This window comes from Dipteris shenzhenensis, chromosome 1, assembly GCF_047967505.1.
Source record: "Dipteris shenzhenensis isolate YYH24624 ecotype China chromosome 1, Dip_SZ_1.0, whole genome shotgun sequence".
Taxonomy (NCBI): Eukaryota; Viridiplantae; Streptophyta; class Polypodiopsida; order Gleicheniales; family Dipteridaceae; genus Dipteris; species Dipteris shenzhenensis.
In genome coordinates this window covers 2254666-2270652 of record NC_141596.1, presented here as the reverse complement: position 1 = coordinate 2270652, position 15987 = coordinate 2254666, and the positions used below count along the sequence as shown (strand labels likewise).

The window sequence follows — 15987 nt, the reverse complement described above, 5'->3', positions numbered from 1 at the left end:
AGTGAAATATCACCAAAGCTCAAAGCTCAAAGCATCAAAAGATACAGCTGACTCATGCGCATGTACTATGCATCTATATGAGCAAATCTGGCCCAAAAGAAAATGCCAACTGCAATGGCAATCCAAAATGCCAATAAGTATCAAATGGCTCAAGCATAAACATTATCCATGGACATATGCATCAACAATATCTCATCCAAGAGAGCATAACACTATTAGTGCATCCCCTGCAATGTGCCAAAGCTGTCCCTCAGCATAAAATAGCATCCATGTGTAAAGCGTCCATAAAAATAGCATCCCACAAGGCAATTTGGGCCTATCAGTGCATCCAATAAGGATCGCAATGCATCCAAATGGCCTATAAATCATCCATTGCAACCCAATACACACCACGAATGAGTGCACACGGCTCAAACTGCAACCAGAGTGATCTGCATAAGGTATGCTCAAGAAATCATGGTCCCACGGCAATGACCGCTATTGAAAATAAAAATTGTGATGCCTTAAAACATGGGCGCCATTGCATAATCAGACTCAGCAAGACAATTTGCAAATATCTCTCTTTTGCTGGAACTCCAAAATCCCAACCGATGAGTGAGAAATGAAAATCAACACTTACCCACTGCCATGTGGCATAAATCTAAGGTTTTAAAACCTTAGAATGAAAAATGCATAACCGAGAGACGAAATCAAATACACAGAGATCTATAACTTTGAAAATACTCCACAGAATTGCGCAAGAACTGACAAGTAGGGGTTTTTGTGGAAGGGAGAGTGTGAGAGCACACACACACACAAGCAGAATAAGCAACAAGAAGTGTGGGGATAAAAGGTATGTGTGGAAGGGAGAGTGTGAGAGCACACACACACACAAGCAGAATAAGCAACAACAAGTGTGGGGATAAAAGGTATGTGTGTACCTCCCCTAGCACACAGTGAAGCTTTTATATGAAAGGATAAGGTTACAACACTAAGTACGGTGTACTTAGTGTACTTAACAAATAAAGTACTAAGTGTACTTAACTGTACTTGGGTGGCCATAGAGCCTTTACCCCAACAACCTCCCATTTAAAGGCAATATGCCCTCAAGTAAAAATAAATGAGGCTCAACCTATACCCATCAACTGTCGGCAATGTGCAAACCGCTGTGCAGGCAAGCCTTTTGTCAACAGATTTGCTGGATTATCATCTGTGTGAATCTTGACAAGCTGAATCAGCTTATCATCTATCACTTCCCTGATGAAGTGATACTTCACATCAATGTGCTTTGTCTTTGCATGAAAGACAGGATTGTGTGCCAATTGAATAGCACTCTGACTGTCACAATGCAACAATGGAATATCACTTGTAATGCCCAAATCTCCCACTAGCCGAGATAACCATAAGGCCTCTTTGCATGCCTCTGTGGCTGCAATATATTCAGCTTCCGTAGTAGACAAGGCTATGCACTGTTGCATCCTTGACATCCATGACACTGCACCTCCAGTGAATGTATAAACATAACCGGTAGTAGATTTCCGGTTATCGGGATGACCGGCAAAATCTGAATCCACATAACCATGCACCTTTGCATCTCGCTTACCAAAGCATATGCACAACTCCTGTGTACCCTTCAGGTATCTCATGATACCTTTCACTGCATTCCAATGCTTCTTGCCTGGATTTGCCATATACCTGCTAACCACTCCCACTGCAAACGCAATATCAGGTCTGGTAGCAACCATGGCATACATGAGACTGCCACAAGCTGAAGCATACGGAATCTTGGCCATTTCAGCTTTATCAGCATCTGAGTGTGGGCTGTCCATTGCACTGAGTTTCACATACGGAGGCAATGGAGAACTAAGGGTTTTCTCCCTTTCCATATGAAACCTGTGCAATACTTTGCCAATATATTCAGTCTGAGACAGATACAACAAACGCTGTCCCCTGTCTCTCCGTATCCGCATTTCCAGTATGTGATTTGCATCACCAAGGTCCTTCATATCAAAGGCCTCATGCAGTCTTTTCTTAAGGTCATCAAGCTCCTTACGAGCTGTACCAGCGATAAGCATGTCATCCACATATAAAATGAGAATGATTAAGCTGCCATTTGCAGCCCTTTTGTTGGTATATAAGCAGTGATCGTCATCACTTCTCCTGAAACCTTGGGACTTCATGAAAGTATCAAATTTCTTATACTATTCCCTTGGTGCCTGTTTCAGCCCGTAAAGGCTCTTTTTAAGCTTGCATACAAGTGACTCCTTGCCCTTGACTGCAAATCCTTCTGGCTGCTGCATGTAGATCTCCTCATGAAGATCACCGTGAAGAAAGGCTATCTTCACATCCATTTGGCATAATTCCAAATTCTCACATGCAACCAAAGCAAGTACAATCCTGAGTGTGGTCATCTTAACCACTAGAGAAAAGATCTCATCAAAATCAACACCATACTCTTGCTTAAAGCCCTTGGCAACCAACCTGGCTTTATACCTTGGCTTGACTCCAAGTGTGACTTTCAATCTATACACCCACTTGCATGGCAGTACCTTCATGCCTTTAGGCAACTGCACCAATTCCCAAGTACCATTTTTATGGAGACTGTCCATTTCAGACTTCATGGCTAGTTCCCATAGCCTTTTATCATGCATTTGCACTGCTTCCTTGTAACAGGAAGGTTCTCCACAATCTGTAAGCATAATAAAATCTGCTCCTGGTACAAATCTGTTTGGCGGTCTCATTTGTCTAGTGGACCTTCTGACCCATTGGTCTTGCTGTCCAACTTGCTGCTCACCTAAAACAGGTTGCTGTTCTAGTAGATCAGGCTGCAGAATTAGGCCTGGGAGGTCTTCCAAAGGTGGCATGTCCCGTAGTACATCTCCGCCACTGTGGGCTGTCCATTTGGACCTGCTGCAGCATCATGCATTGGCTGATTACGCTGCTGTTGTGGCTGATTTGCAGCCTGCCTGAACTGTACAGGATGTCCCGAGTCATCAATGTCAACCTTTGAAGCATCAGAAGGCTTATCTGCTGCCTTAAACATACATGACTCATCAAATAAGACATCATTACTGCGTATTAGCTTCTTATTCACAGGATCCCATAGGCGGTAACCCATCTCACCACTGTCACCATATCCAAGAAAAATGCATTTAAGAGACTTAGGATCAAGCTTGCTGCGATTTTCTCTGCGTATATGCACGTACACAATGCAGCCAAAGACCCTCAAGTGCTTGTAGGAAGGAGGTTTTCCTGTCCAAAGCTCCTCTGGCACTCTGCCATCTAGTCTTTTATTTGGTGACCTATTGATGAGGTGTACTGCTGTTTTTACAGCTTCAGCCCAAAATCCATGAGGTAAAGCAGCATGTGACATCATAGAGCGAGACTTTTCCTGTATGGTTCTATTCATACGCTCTGCAGTGCCATTTTGCGCTGGACTGTAGGGAGCAGTGAGTTCTCTTTTAATACCTCTAGCATCACAAAATGCATTGAATGCATTAGACATATACTCCCCACCGTTATCTGACCGCAAAGCCTTTAGTGTTCTGCCTGTTTGGTTCTCAACCATAGCAAGCCATTTCTGGAACACTGGAAAGACATTACTCTTCAATCGAAGAGGATACAACCACACCTTCCTTGTGGAATCATCTATAAATGTGACAAAGTACCGTGCACCTCCAAGTGAAGGACTAGGCATCTCACACACATCTGTATGCACAAGCTCAAGTTAAGCATCTTTATGTCCTAATCTCCTTTTATGAGGACACTGTAAGTGTCTACCATATATGCAGTGCTCACAAAACTTTAAATCAGAAAATTTAAGAGACGGTAAGTAGCCAAGGCGAGCCAATTGCTCCATTCCACTTATGCTCATATGTCCCATCCGGCTATGCCACATAGAAATATTCGGTAGCTCGGTGGCATGAATATCAGCATGATTACATACTTTAGCATGAAGAGTATACATTGTGTCAACCTTAGAGCCTCTGGCAACAACCAGGGTACCTTTGGTGACCTTCCAGAAACCGTGACCAAAGCTGGTCACGAAACCTTCATCATCCAACATGCCAGTAGAAATCAGATTTTTCTTGACTTCGGGTACATGCCTAACATTGTGAAGCATAAGCTGAGTACCATCAGCAAATACAAGCTTGACATCTCTAATACCAACAATACTGCATGCATGATTATCCCCTAGAAAAATGACTCCATTACTGCCTGCTGCATATCTTACAAACAATTCTTTGTAAGGTGTAACATGGAATGAGGCACCTGAGTCAATGATCCAAGAGTGCATGTCTACAAGATCTCCTGCATGGAGAGAATGAGCATCCAAAGTAGAGAGAAATAGAACCTCTCCCTCATTGTCATAACCGTGTGTAGAATGAAGCTCTTCAATCTTCACACTGCTCTTGCCATTGCTTACTGGTACAATTGCTTTTGCATCTGACGCATCAGTATTTTTGGCTTTGTCTCTCTTATCATTTTTCAGTTTAAAGCACTGCTTTTTAGTATGTCCCTTTTTACCACAGTAGTAGCACTCAACATCTTTGTTGGAGCGGGACTTGCTCCTCCCTTTTCCCCTTTCTTGAGATTTGCCTCTTTGCTGACTTCTCCCCCTTGCATTTAAGGCATTGTTAGGCTTTACTGCATCTTGAGCTTTCAGCTTCTGCTCTTCTTGCAAAATCAACCCTGTGATATCTGAAAAACTTATGAAAGTGTTTGCATTTGTTACAGCTGTGGTGAATGTATCCCAACTTTCAGGAAGAGAAATCAAGAGTGCCATACCCTTGGTTTCCTCATCCACCACATATTTTTGATTTGCAAGTTGAGTGACAATTGAATTAAACTCATTGAGATGTGCATCCATGGAGGTCCCTTCCTTCATCTTCAGATTGAAGAACTTGCGCAGCCAATATATCTTTGTAGCTACACTCTGCTGCTCATATGTGTCCTGTAGTTTTTTCCACACACCCCAGGCTGTTTTCTCACCATCCACATTCCAAACAACACTCTCATGGAGTGACAATTCAATTATGGACTTTGCTGACAGATCAGCTAGTGCCCAAGCATCATCAGATGTGCGAGTGGGCTTCACACCTTTGTGTATAATAGGAGCATGAAACTGCCTGAGAATTAGAACATTCAGGACCATCTTTTTCCACATTGGGTAGTTAGCAGCACCCTGTAACTTTTTAATATTGAGAAGAGAAGATTCCGAGGATGAAGCCATTATAATCAGCAAGAAATATAACCCACACTTAGGTGCCTGACTCCCTGCAAACCAAGTGCACACTTGCACTTGAACTGTGCTCAAAGATCCAATTCCTGCAGCGGAACAAACAGGAACTGCACTTGCACTGTATCTCCCACTTAAACAGAGATTTATCACTGTTTACTGCTTGCTGCAGTTTCCGAACAGCAACTCTGTTTGCATCATTTAATGCACCGTTGTACAACCAGCAAGATTCTGAATTTACAGAAGCATCTGCCCTGCATACACAGTGAAAAACAGCAGTGTACTTTGCACTCTGTACCTCTGTACCGTGACTGAATTCAGTCAAAGCTGTTGACACAGGACAGTCCCCGACTGTACCAGAAAGTACAGAATCAGTATTTGACTGTTTGACTGTTCAAAAATGTCAATTTCAAGCTTCCAGACACTTCTAAAACTGTATACAACAGTTTAAAACAGAAATTGGGCAAAAGCCCCTTGACTGGAGGCAAAAAAAATCAGAATTTAGAGTGCATAACTGCTTCACTGACAACTGTTAGGCATTTTGTTGCTTCCCCTAGCACTGATATGCATCCACCTTGCAAAAGCCACAATTTGACTAGCACATTCAGTACTCAAATCTGCAATGTGGTACTCAATGCATCTTCCACTCCCCGTAGGTCACAAATGCATACGAAATCTGCAAGAATCAAACTCCAATCGGGAGTATAAACGCAATGTGTGCGTGTACAGGCCAATTCTTGGCACTGGCTACAAAAGCCCCTTGATTCTGCAAACAAATGTTGAGGATTTCCTCACACAGTAGGCATAAACGCGTACTGCACTTGCATCTGACCAATTGTGCTCACAATGAGCTCAAAAGGACTGCACCTGTACCTGCAAGTACACGGGTTCGAAAAGAAGGACAAAGTGTACCAGAAAAAATGAAGAAAAGAGGGCTGTCGCTGTCGGAGCTTAGAGGCTGCGTGTCGCAGCGTGCTTCTGAAGGATTTCTCGCGCTTCTGCGAGCAAAAGATGGCGGGTGCTGGTGAAGACGAAGAAGCCGCTGCTGCTGGCATCGCCTGTGAGCGACGCTGGCGGCCTGATTGGCTTCGCCTGCTGCTGGGTGACCAGGCGCCGCTACTGCTGGGGCATCGCCTGTGTGGCGCGCCTGGCTGGGCGACCTGGTGTCGCCTGGCTGGGCGACCTGGCGTCGCCTGGCTGGGCAACCTGGCTGGCTGGCTGGCTGGCTGGCCGGCCTGGCTGGAGCAGCAGCACGCTGCTGCTGCTGTTTCCTGCTGGGCTGCTCGCTGTTGCTGCTGCTGTTTGGCGGCGAATGCAGCATCTTTGGCTGCTGCTGTTGCTGCTTGGCTGGTCCTGCCTGCTGCTGCTGTTTTGCGGCGAATGCAGCAGCTTTGGCTGCTGCTGTTGCTGCTTGGCTGGTCCTGCCTGCTGCTGCTCCAAGACTTGCTAAGACCCACGTTTGGGAGAGAGGTGCTCTAGCTAGGGAGAGAGGTGCTCTAGCTCTGATACCAGTTGTGGAAGGGAGAGTGTGAGAGCACACACACACACAAGCAGAATAAGCAACAAGAAGTGGGGGATAAAAGGTATGTGTGTACCTCCCCTAGCACACAGTGAAGCTTTTATATGAAAGGATAAGGTTACAACACTAAGTACGGTGTACTTAGTGTGCTTAACAAATAAAGTACTAAGTGTACTTAACTGTACTTGGGTGGCCATAGAGCCTTTACCCCAACAGTTTTTAGGCGTCCGGAATGCAATGGGACAGATGGTTTTGGAAACCGTGGTCCCAATCACTGGGTCTAACACACGGACTGAAAAATGTTTTTGAAAATTGAATTGTTTGTAAACCACAGTCAGGGGAAACAGAAACGGGGAAATGGGGAACAGGAACGGAAACAGAAACGAAAACGTTTCGGGGTTTCTGGGAGGGTTGAAATGGGGAAACGCCACATCAGGAAGGGGGGTTTAGAAAAGGGGGTTTTGAGATGAGAACTCACACATTTAGAATGCTACAGCCTACAGCTTGAAAGAGAGCCAAGGGTTGAAAGAGAGGGCTGAAACTTGAAAGTGGGGCCTGAAAGAGGAGGGAACAGAAGGCTGAAAGAGAGGGCTGAAAGAGGGGGCTGAAGGAGGGGGCTGGAGGGGAGTAGAAGATGATGAAGGGCTAAAGCAGCTTGTAGGAGAGAAAGGAGAGGAAAGGAGTGAATGGGAATCAAGGAGGGCTGGAAAACCTTGAGGATGGAGAGAGTATGAGGCTGAAGGAGTGGAAGGAGGCCAAAATCGAAGGCAAAAAGACCAAAAACGGGACTGGTGGCGGATTTCGCATCATTTTGGAGACCTAGCAGCTTGTGTTGTTTGAAACGGCTCGTTTTAGGGATTTGAAACACGTTTCAAACTGGCTGAAACGTTTCAGCTAGTTGTTTTAGGGTCCTGAAACGTTTCAGACTGTGAAACGCGTTTCACGAAACAGGGCTTCTCTAAAAGGGTGTTTCAGGCCTGGCTGGGCATTGAAACGCGTTTCAGCGTAACTGTGTTGTAAACTCCACCGGAGTGTGAATGATGAGCAACATAGAAGTTTTAGGACCTCCTGAGTCCATCAGAAGTGACAGATCTGTAAATGGTTGCTCCAAACTTGAGTTCCAACACTCGGATAGAGAAACGTTGAAACTGACACAGTGAGTCAGAAATCCAACGAAATGATCCCAAATTCAAGAATGAAGCTTCTGAAGTGAAATGGACATAAAAAGCAGACAATGGTTGCCTCTATAAGTCAATACAGAGTCTCTGTCGTTGAACGGAACAGGGATAAGCTAAAAAAATGACTTTTTCTTTGAAAACACTAACAGCCTCTCAAAACCACTTCGCAAAACTAAAGTGACTTTTCCAAAGGTTCCTTCAAGGTCTCTGCGACACTCGGATGCAAGCAAAATCACCGACAAAGCTTCCCACAGAGCTTCTCCTTTCTCCCATAGAGTTGTTGAGCTTCTAGGCATTCACACACGCTCAGCTAGATCACCCGGGCTCTAATACTAGTTGAGAGTGCTCTCAACGGAAGTGGAACAGAAGAGGGAGAGAGAGAAATAGAGAGCCACACAAGTTTTTGGTGGGTGTAGAACACCCTAATCTTCTTTTTCATTCATTTACATATGTGTTTGAGTATTATACATAACCGGGGTAAAGGCAGAGTGACCTTTAACCCCCACACACTGTTCATATGACAACCACGCCCTCTTCGACAATCCAAAATTTTGGAGAGACTGAAAAGATGGATGGGATAAATTATCATGTCTGGAAGGTAAGGACCGGATCCATCTTGTGGCCAGGAAGCTATGGAAGATCACAACAAGAGTGTATCCAAAGGTCGCAGACGTCAAGGATGCGGCATGTAACGTTATTCTTGCTGTAGATTCAAATGAGGTGGAAGCGTGGGAGGACAAGGATGCCCAGTCCCTTGCATTGATCATAGGGACGATTGCAGATACGATGATTTTGTTGGAATTGGAGTCCTAGTGTGTGTGGTCCTAGAGTCCTAGGCCATGTCCTACAGTTGTGTGAGTGTGAAGAGTCTTGAGGCCACTTGTGCCACCTCATGTGGTAGGTGTGATTCCTCCCTTAGATTATAGGATCTAGATTCTCTTGTGTGTGACCTCATCTATGAGGTATCAGTGTGGGAAGATAAGGCTTGCCCAGCCTATAAATGAGGCCATGTACTGGCTACGATTCAACCAAATATCAACATCAGCTATTGTATCTCAGCTCTTGTCTCCAATCATGTGTCTCTCACTCTCTCCTCATTTTCAACAGTTGGTATTAGAGCCATCTTGAACGTCCTGCCCATTCCTCTCCTCGTAAGCTCCTCTTGTAGCTACTCGTGATTTCCTCCTCTCCTTGAGGTGATGAGAGTCATCAACGAGGAGCTGCACACCTACCTTCCATAGCTGCGTATGAAGGGGAGCGAAAGCAAAGGGGAAGCACTCGTCATGGAGGAAGCATCTTGCCCATCTTTCGTTGCCACACCTGCGCCACTCTTCTGCTGCCTCTACTTACACTGCATGCACCACTAGATCTGAGTCGGCCTCCCTCGCAATCTGCTCACGCCTTGCCCATTGCTGTTGCCGCCTCTTCGCTATTTTCCCTGGTGCTGGCTGTGGGGTTCGAACCCACGCGCGCTTGTGTCATTCTGCTCGCCATCCTGTGGAGCTTCTACCTGCTCGAGCTTGCTGAGTGCCCGTACACCCACGCTGCTTCTAGTTGCCCACGCAACTTCTCCTACTGTCCACATAGCTAAACTTGTGACAGCTCCGGTCTTGTAACAAGGCGATGACTTGGTGGCATCTCGTATGTACTGGCGACTGACGACCTGAGGACCGTGGCCATCGACTCGCACGTCAATGCAACGGAAGCGTGGTGGGCCCATAAACCTCACATTCTTTTGTCCATGATTCGACTCATTGATTCCTTGCTGCCTCCCTGTCTCTTGAGGATGCCTTGATGCAGTAGCAGCCCTGCTCTATCTCTATTTAGACCGACTTGAACCGTGCTCTATGTGTGTCGAAGCTTGCCATTCTGAAGATCTCCAATTGATTCCTCTCCACCAACATATGAAGATAATGCTGCAGCAATTCAGTCGTCATTTTGACTGACACAGGTCCTGTTCGTGACCAATTTTCTGCTCGAAACCCTAATTTTCGCCCCTTTATAATTTATGCTCAACTCCTGGAATTTTTTGGGTGTTTTCATGATGTGAGGGTTCCCAACCGTTGAACGAGAACTCTTCTGTCAGAAATTTAGAAAAGCCCAATTTTTTGCAAACCCTAATTTTGCAGCAACCCTAACCCTAAAATTTTGGGCTTTTCTGTTCTGTGTCTTCCTTTGGCATAATTGAAGCTTCTACCATGTAAAATTTAGGCCTTTTTTGAAATCTGAGTAAACATTGTAAGGGATTTAGACACTGGTTGTAATAACAGCTAAGACCTTCCCACCAATGGATAGCATAAAAAACTCCTTGTTCATCGAGAAATTCTCAAGGAGCAATTTTCCAACTTGGCCGACAAAACTCCGGCTTCTTCTTATGCGAGAAGGCATATGGAATATCACCAATGGCAAGGAGACAAAACCCCGAGGTGATGATGCTAGAATCAGTTGGTGGGAGAACCAAAATGATAAAGCAATGGCTATCATTGGCCTAGCTTTAGCTGACAACCTTATCCACCACGTGGATTTTGATAAGACAGCAAACGACGTTTGGGAAAAGTTAGAGAATTTGTTTGGAAATAAGATCAATAATTCCAAAGTATTTCTCAAACAAAAACTCTTCAAGCTCAAGATGAAGGAAACTGAAACCCTCAATGAACACTTGAACAATCTTGGGTCAATTCTCCAACCGAGCCATTGTTGAAGATGATGATCAAGTTGCTGTACTTCTCTCCAGTATTGAAGACATTTCCAAATACAATGAGATCCTTGCTGTCCTAAGAGTCAGCCGGAATATGAGCTTTAAGGATATGGTAGCTCATCTCGTTGATGAGGACCGTAGGCTTACAGAGAAAGCAGAATCTTCCTTCGAATCTGGCAAAGCATTCTTTCTCAAGAATAAGCCCAAGAAGAATGGAAAACCTCTTAAATGTAATTACTGTCAGAAACTTGGCCATCCAGAGGATCGTTGCTTCAAGAAAATGGCAAAGGTACAAGCCAAAGAACATGCCAATCTGGTTGTGGAGCAGAGCGAGCACGAAGACGATGAAGCTACACCTTATGGACCTGAGGAACAAGCCTGCACTGCTGCTAATTTTGGTCTATCCCTCCATGAGGTGATAGATGAAGAGTGGGCTTTCTAGAGTCATGTGTGTTAGGTACTCTGCCTTGGGTAGTCCCCCTAAAATGATGTAATAATTTGTCATTTTTGTGTGCCTTGTCCTATAAAAGGCTCCACTTATTTCCATGTACCCAGTTAGGAGACAGGGGGGTTGTTATGTCTTTCCTTTATCAGGCCTGGCCGAGTTCCAGGATGTTGGTGTACTCCCTAGACCTAGGAGTTGGTCATGCATCCATGCTCAGATTTGAGTCTCTGATCACGTTGACACCTAAGCCATGAGAGTGCTTGGTTCAACCTCTGAATTATGCTCAGCTGTTAGCCCCTGAGATTGCCTGGGATGCACAGTCTGGATGATGTCATAGTTTCTCACCCCAGCTCCGAAGGGGGGTTTGTTGGAATCGGAGTCCTAGTGTGTGTGGTCCTAGAGTCCTAGGCCATGTCCTACAGTTGTGTGAGTGTGAAGAATCTTGAGGCCACCTGTGCCACCTCATGTGGTAGGTGTGATTCCTCCCCTAGATTATAGGATCTAGATTCTTTTGTGTGTGACCTCATCTATGAGGTATCAGTGTGGGAAGATAAGGCTTGCCCAGCCTATAAATGAGGCCATGTACTTGCTACGATTCAACCAACTACATCCAGATGGCGGACAAGTCAATCGAGGTGTGGGCCACTCTAAAGAATTTAATTGAGACGGACATTATGTCTCGGATCTTAGCTTTGAATCATCAGTTGTTTAACAGGAGCATAGATGAATTAAATACGGTCCATGACCATCTCACTAAGGTGAAGGTGGTGATAGATAAGTTGGCCTTGGTTGGTCAGAAGGTGGAGTCAATCTAGTTGGCCTTACTGGTCCTTGGGATGCTGCCACGGAGTTTCAAGGGCTTTGTTATGACAGCAGGAGAGAGGAACATGTCTCTGACTTTAGAGAAAGTGGGTCTTTTATTGCTACGAGAAGAGGCTCAAGTGAAGCTCTATGACAAAAAAAATGACAACGCATTGTTGGCCAAACTCAATGTCGGCAAGGCCATTGACTGTAGCATGTTGGCAATGTCCGACTCCCCTAAATTTAAAGCGAATCCCTTCTTGTTCTTCTGATTTGCCTTCTTCTTTCTGCAATCCTTCGCAAAATGGCATGGTTGATCACAAGAGAAACACTTCTGGTGCTTCCTCTTTTTCTTGTTTTCTGAAGTATCCTCAGAGTCGTCCTTCTTGAGCTCGCCACCGCTAGGCTTTCCCAGTGTTGTTGAGATCGGGTATGAGTCACAGTGAGGATGTTTGATATTGAGATGTGCAGAGACGAGGAGTCGAAAACTTTTGTGAAGGTGAAGGACAACGATGAGTGATGTGTGCTGTGTTGTTATTGTTGACACAAGGGAGGATTCCATGGAGTGGCCTAGGGTTTCAGGGTAAGATGGATGTTGTGGGTCAAAAGGGAGCATTACAAGGCTACAAGAGGGCAGTTGAATGTGCCTCTATGCGGTGCATTGTTTGCTTTCAGAGCAGGCACTCAGGCAAGGCGATGTTCTGGTATGTACTTTATGTTATTGATTTGAGCCTTTATAGCATGCTGTGCGGAGAATCTGCGCTTCGTGTGCCTCAAGAAATACGAGATTGGAAGGAATGTGCCTTCCTGGAAGAGAAGTGTGGGTGCTTCTTTAATCTTGGAAGTAGATTGCTCATTGACACAGTGTACTGAAGCTACAAGAGTACTTGCTTGAGAGTTCATTGGGAACTCATGGTCCAGTTAATATGGAGATATTCTTGGGATATTATTTCTCAAGATGATTCTTTTGTTGCAGACCTTGCCAGAGTTAGGACAGGTTGAAAGAGACCCTGAGAGCATGGTGACTGGATGACTCCAGTTTGTTCACCTATTATTCCCCAAGGAGACAAAGCAGTAAAACTGCTCCTGCTAGCAAAGGAAAGCAGGGCGGGAAGAAAAGAATAAAAAAGGAGGAAAAAAGGGGTAGTGTGGGCTGTAGTCACCTACCAGATAGCTATGCACAATGGAAAACCAGAGGCTGCTCCCGGCTGTAATCAGGCTCCTTGAAAGCCTTTATACTGACTCGCAGAACCAGCCCCGGCTGGCTCGAAGCAGAGGTTCGAAATGTGCTTAAATCTTCTGGAAATGTTGGTACTAGGAAGATTTGTCTATTTCAATGTTTTTGGTATTGAATTCCCCTAATTAAGTCTTAAGCACAAAGATTCTGGAATTATACACGGCCTGTGCGGAATCTCTGCTGTTTGGCTCTCAAATAACGGTTGAAGACGTGTGGACCCGTTCACAGGGATGCAATGTAGAGGGTGCAATGCAGAGAAAAAGCATGCTCTTTTTTGATTGTGAGTGAACGCATGTGTGCTTGGCATTTTTATAACCAAGTTCTGCTGCTGCAGAAGCACAGGATGAAACAGAGGCAACTGCAAAAGATGCACCCGAAAATAATCCTCTGTTCACTACTGTGTATGTAGGCAACCTGGCGCATGAGGTGATGTTGAAATTCAAGTTAGATTGTTAAACGCGCTTGTGTGCAGATACTTCTTGTACACAAGCTTAGTTACACATAACGTTGTGTCTGAAGGGTTATGCATGCTAATTAGTAATTGCAGGCCTGCTCAGTTACTCACGATTATGTTCTATTCAAATGCCAGGTAACTCAACAAGAGCTTCATCGGCATTTCCATCTGTTGGGGGCAGGGATTATAGAGGATGTCCGTGTTCAGAAAGAGAAAGGCTTTGGTTTTGTCAGATACCGCTCACATGAAGAAGCTGCTGCTGCCATTCGAGCAGCAAATGGGCAACTCATATGTGGAAAGTCAATAAAGGTGAGTAGTGTTTTTCTATCAAAGAAAGATAAAACTGGAGAGAGGAATCTTTGAAAGCTTTCAATCATGGCTTGCATTTAAGGCGAATTCGTGTTTGTGCCTTTCTATGTTGAATAGACTCTTTTTTCCTTGAGGAATCGGTATCTGTTTGTTTAAAGGGGTGATATTCTTATTGCAGTGTTCATGGGGGAATAAACCTACAGCACCTGGCACCTCATCTGCACCTCTGCCACCTCCTGCACCCGTGGGACCCCTTCAAGGGCTAATGGCAACACGTCTGAATCAAGGTTACACGGCAGTTGATTTAGCGGCATATCAAAGGCAGTTGAATATTACACAGCCTGGTGTCGGTGCTCTTCTGCCTCTGCCAACTCAGCAGGATCTAGGGATCAGTTTGGCATCCATGGGAGTGGGCAACAGAACTGGATTCGACAGTCTTCAGATGGCTGCAATGCTAGGTCAGCATCAAATGTTGTAGGCATGGCTTCAAATTTTGAGCCGATGTAATCTGCTAGAAATGCAATCCTTAGTTTTGTTAGAAGAGTAGCTTTCTGGTAACCTTATAATCTTTTGCTTGCTGTGTTCATATTCCACAGTATGTCAAGCAGTCGACTGTATTCAGTCAGGCTGTGAACAGCAGCTGAGATAACTAATCATGTTTGTTGGTGGTGCCCGCCTAGTAGTCTCTGGATAGTAGAGGCCTTTAATGCCTCTGTTTATCAAGTGGATGCAGCATCTCTTGTTTGATACCCTCAGTTTTGCATAGATGCTGATGCCAAAAGATGCGTACGGTATCGTATATGATAAATACAAAAATCCACTTGAAAATTGAACAACACATTGAGACCAGAACCCTGGTTTTGAGAAGGGCTTTTTTTCTTTTCTTTTTCTTTTTTTTTTTGGTTGGGGGGTATTTACAGAAGGCAGGTAAGTTTTCATCTTTTTAATGGGTGTGAGCATAGAAGGCAAAGGTTTGCTGAGAGTAGTTGGAAGATGGTTTCTCATTTGTGTAGACTATGCCGCTGATATAGAACAGAAGGATATTTCACTTGGAAGTGCTCTGTGTTGGTGGATCCAAAGAAAATTTTCGATTGCACAGTTGTTTTAAATCTCTTGACAACAGTGAGCAAGAGAGCTTGTAGGAATTTCAGAAGCCTGCTTTCTAAACAATCAGAATTGGACCAAGACCTAATGACTCGGGAATTTTGACGTAACTGTTAATCCTTTGCAATCAGACAGAATGTCAATTTTCATTAATTGCATGGACGGAGTTGTATATATTTTCGTCAGTTACAAGTTGGACAAAGATAACAGTAAACTTTTTCTCTCATCACTTTCGTTTGTGTTTTTGAGCTTGGCATTCTTTGTGTGTACCTCATGTCTGCCAGATGTAGGGTCCTGAAAGAAATGGAGGATGCCTTGAAGGAGATTCGGGACACCAAAACCTTGAAGGAGATTTGGGACACCAAAACCATTTCCTCCTCTGCCATAGAGATGAAGGGTTAGGCAAGTTCAAAAAAGGTCTGCTGGATGGCATGGATGCTCTTAAAAAAGAAAATGATGCCCTCGGAAAGATGCAAGAGGAGCAGGCCTCCAACACCAAGGCACTTAGAGGAATCCAGGTAGGGAGTGATCAAGTGGATGCAGGACGTAGATACATTAGAATCCTTGTATTAAGGAGCCAACCAAAATCCAATGGAAGGTCTTGGAGGATACAAACTAATGAAGGGTAGCTTGAATGGTCCACATAAAGGAGTAATGGGGGATAAAGGATGACAACAGCTCTTGGGGAGGAGGGCAAAAAGTTCATATTTGAGAAGTTTGAGAGTGAGCACGCAAAGCCTTGTATGACAGGGAAGTTTGAGGAAAGCGAAGTTCTTGATTATAAAGTTCAAAGGTGCAGGCGCAAGACAGATGGTCCTTCTGTCTATGTCAACGAAGATCATAGGTGCAGCCAAGAAGAGAAGGCCTTGAGGCCAAAACATGGGGGGAAGGGGCAGCCATAGAGATGTGGAGTCATTATTTCGGTGGATTGGAGACCTCTTCTCAGCAAATAGCAAATAGTTGGACTATGGTTGCTTTAACAAGCCCATACTTTGAGGGTTGGCTTTTAAAAAATTAACCAAAA

At 44.7% G+C, this 15987-nt stretch overlaps 1 protein-coding gene across 1 annotated transcript in view; it reads left to right on the top strand.

The window, feature by feature from the left end:
• The window catches only part of LOC147905247 (oligouridylate-binding protein 1-like), a 59371-nt gene extending 44495 nt beyond the window's left edge, over positions 1-14876 (top strand). Inside the window, exons 10-12 of the mRNA XM_087395316.1 lie at positions 13431-13522; positions 13686-13859; positions 14038-14876. Coding sequence (XP_087251442.1) covers positions 13431-13522; positions 13686-13859; positions 14038-14337 — 566 coding nt within the window. The 3' untranslated portion in view covers positions 14338-14876. The remainder of the gene's footprint in view (positions 1-13430; positions 13523-13685; positions 13860-14037) is intronic.
• The last annotated feature ends 1111 nt before the right edge of the window (positions 14877-15987 follow it).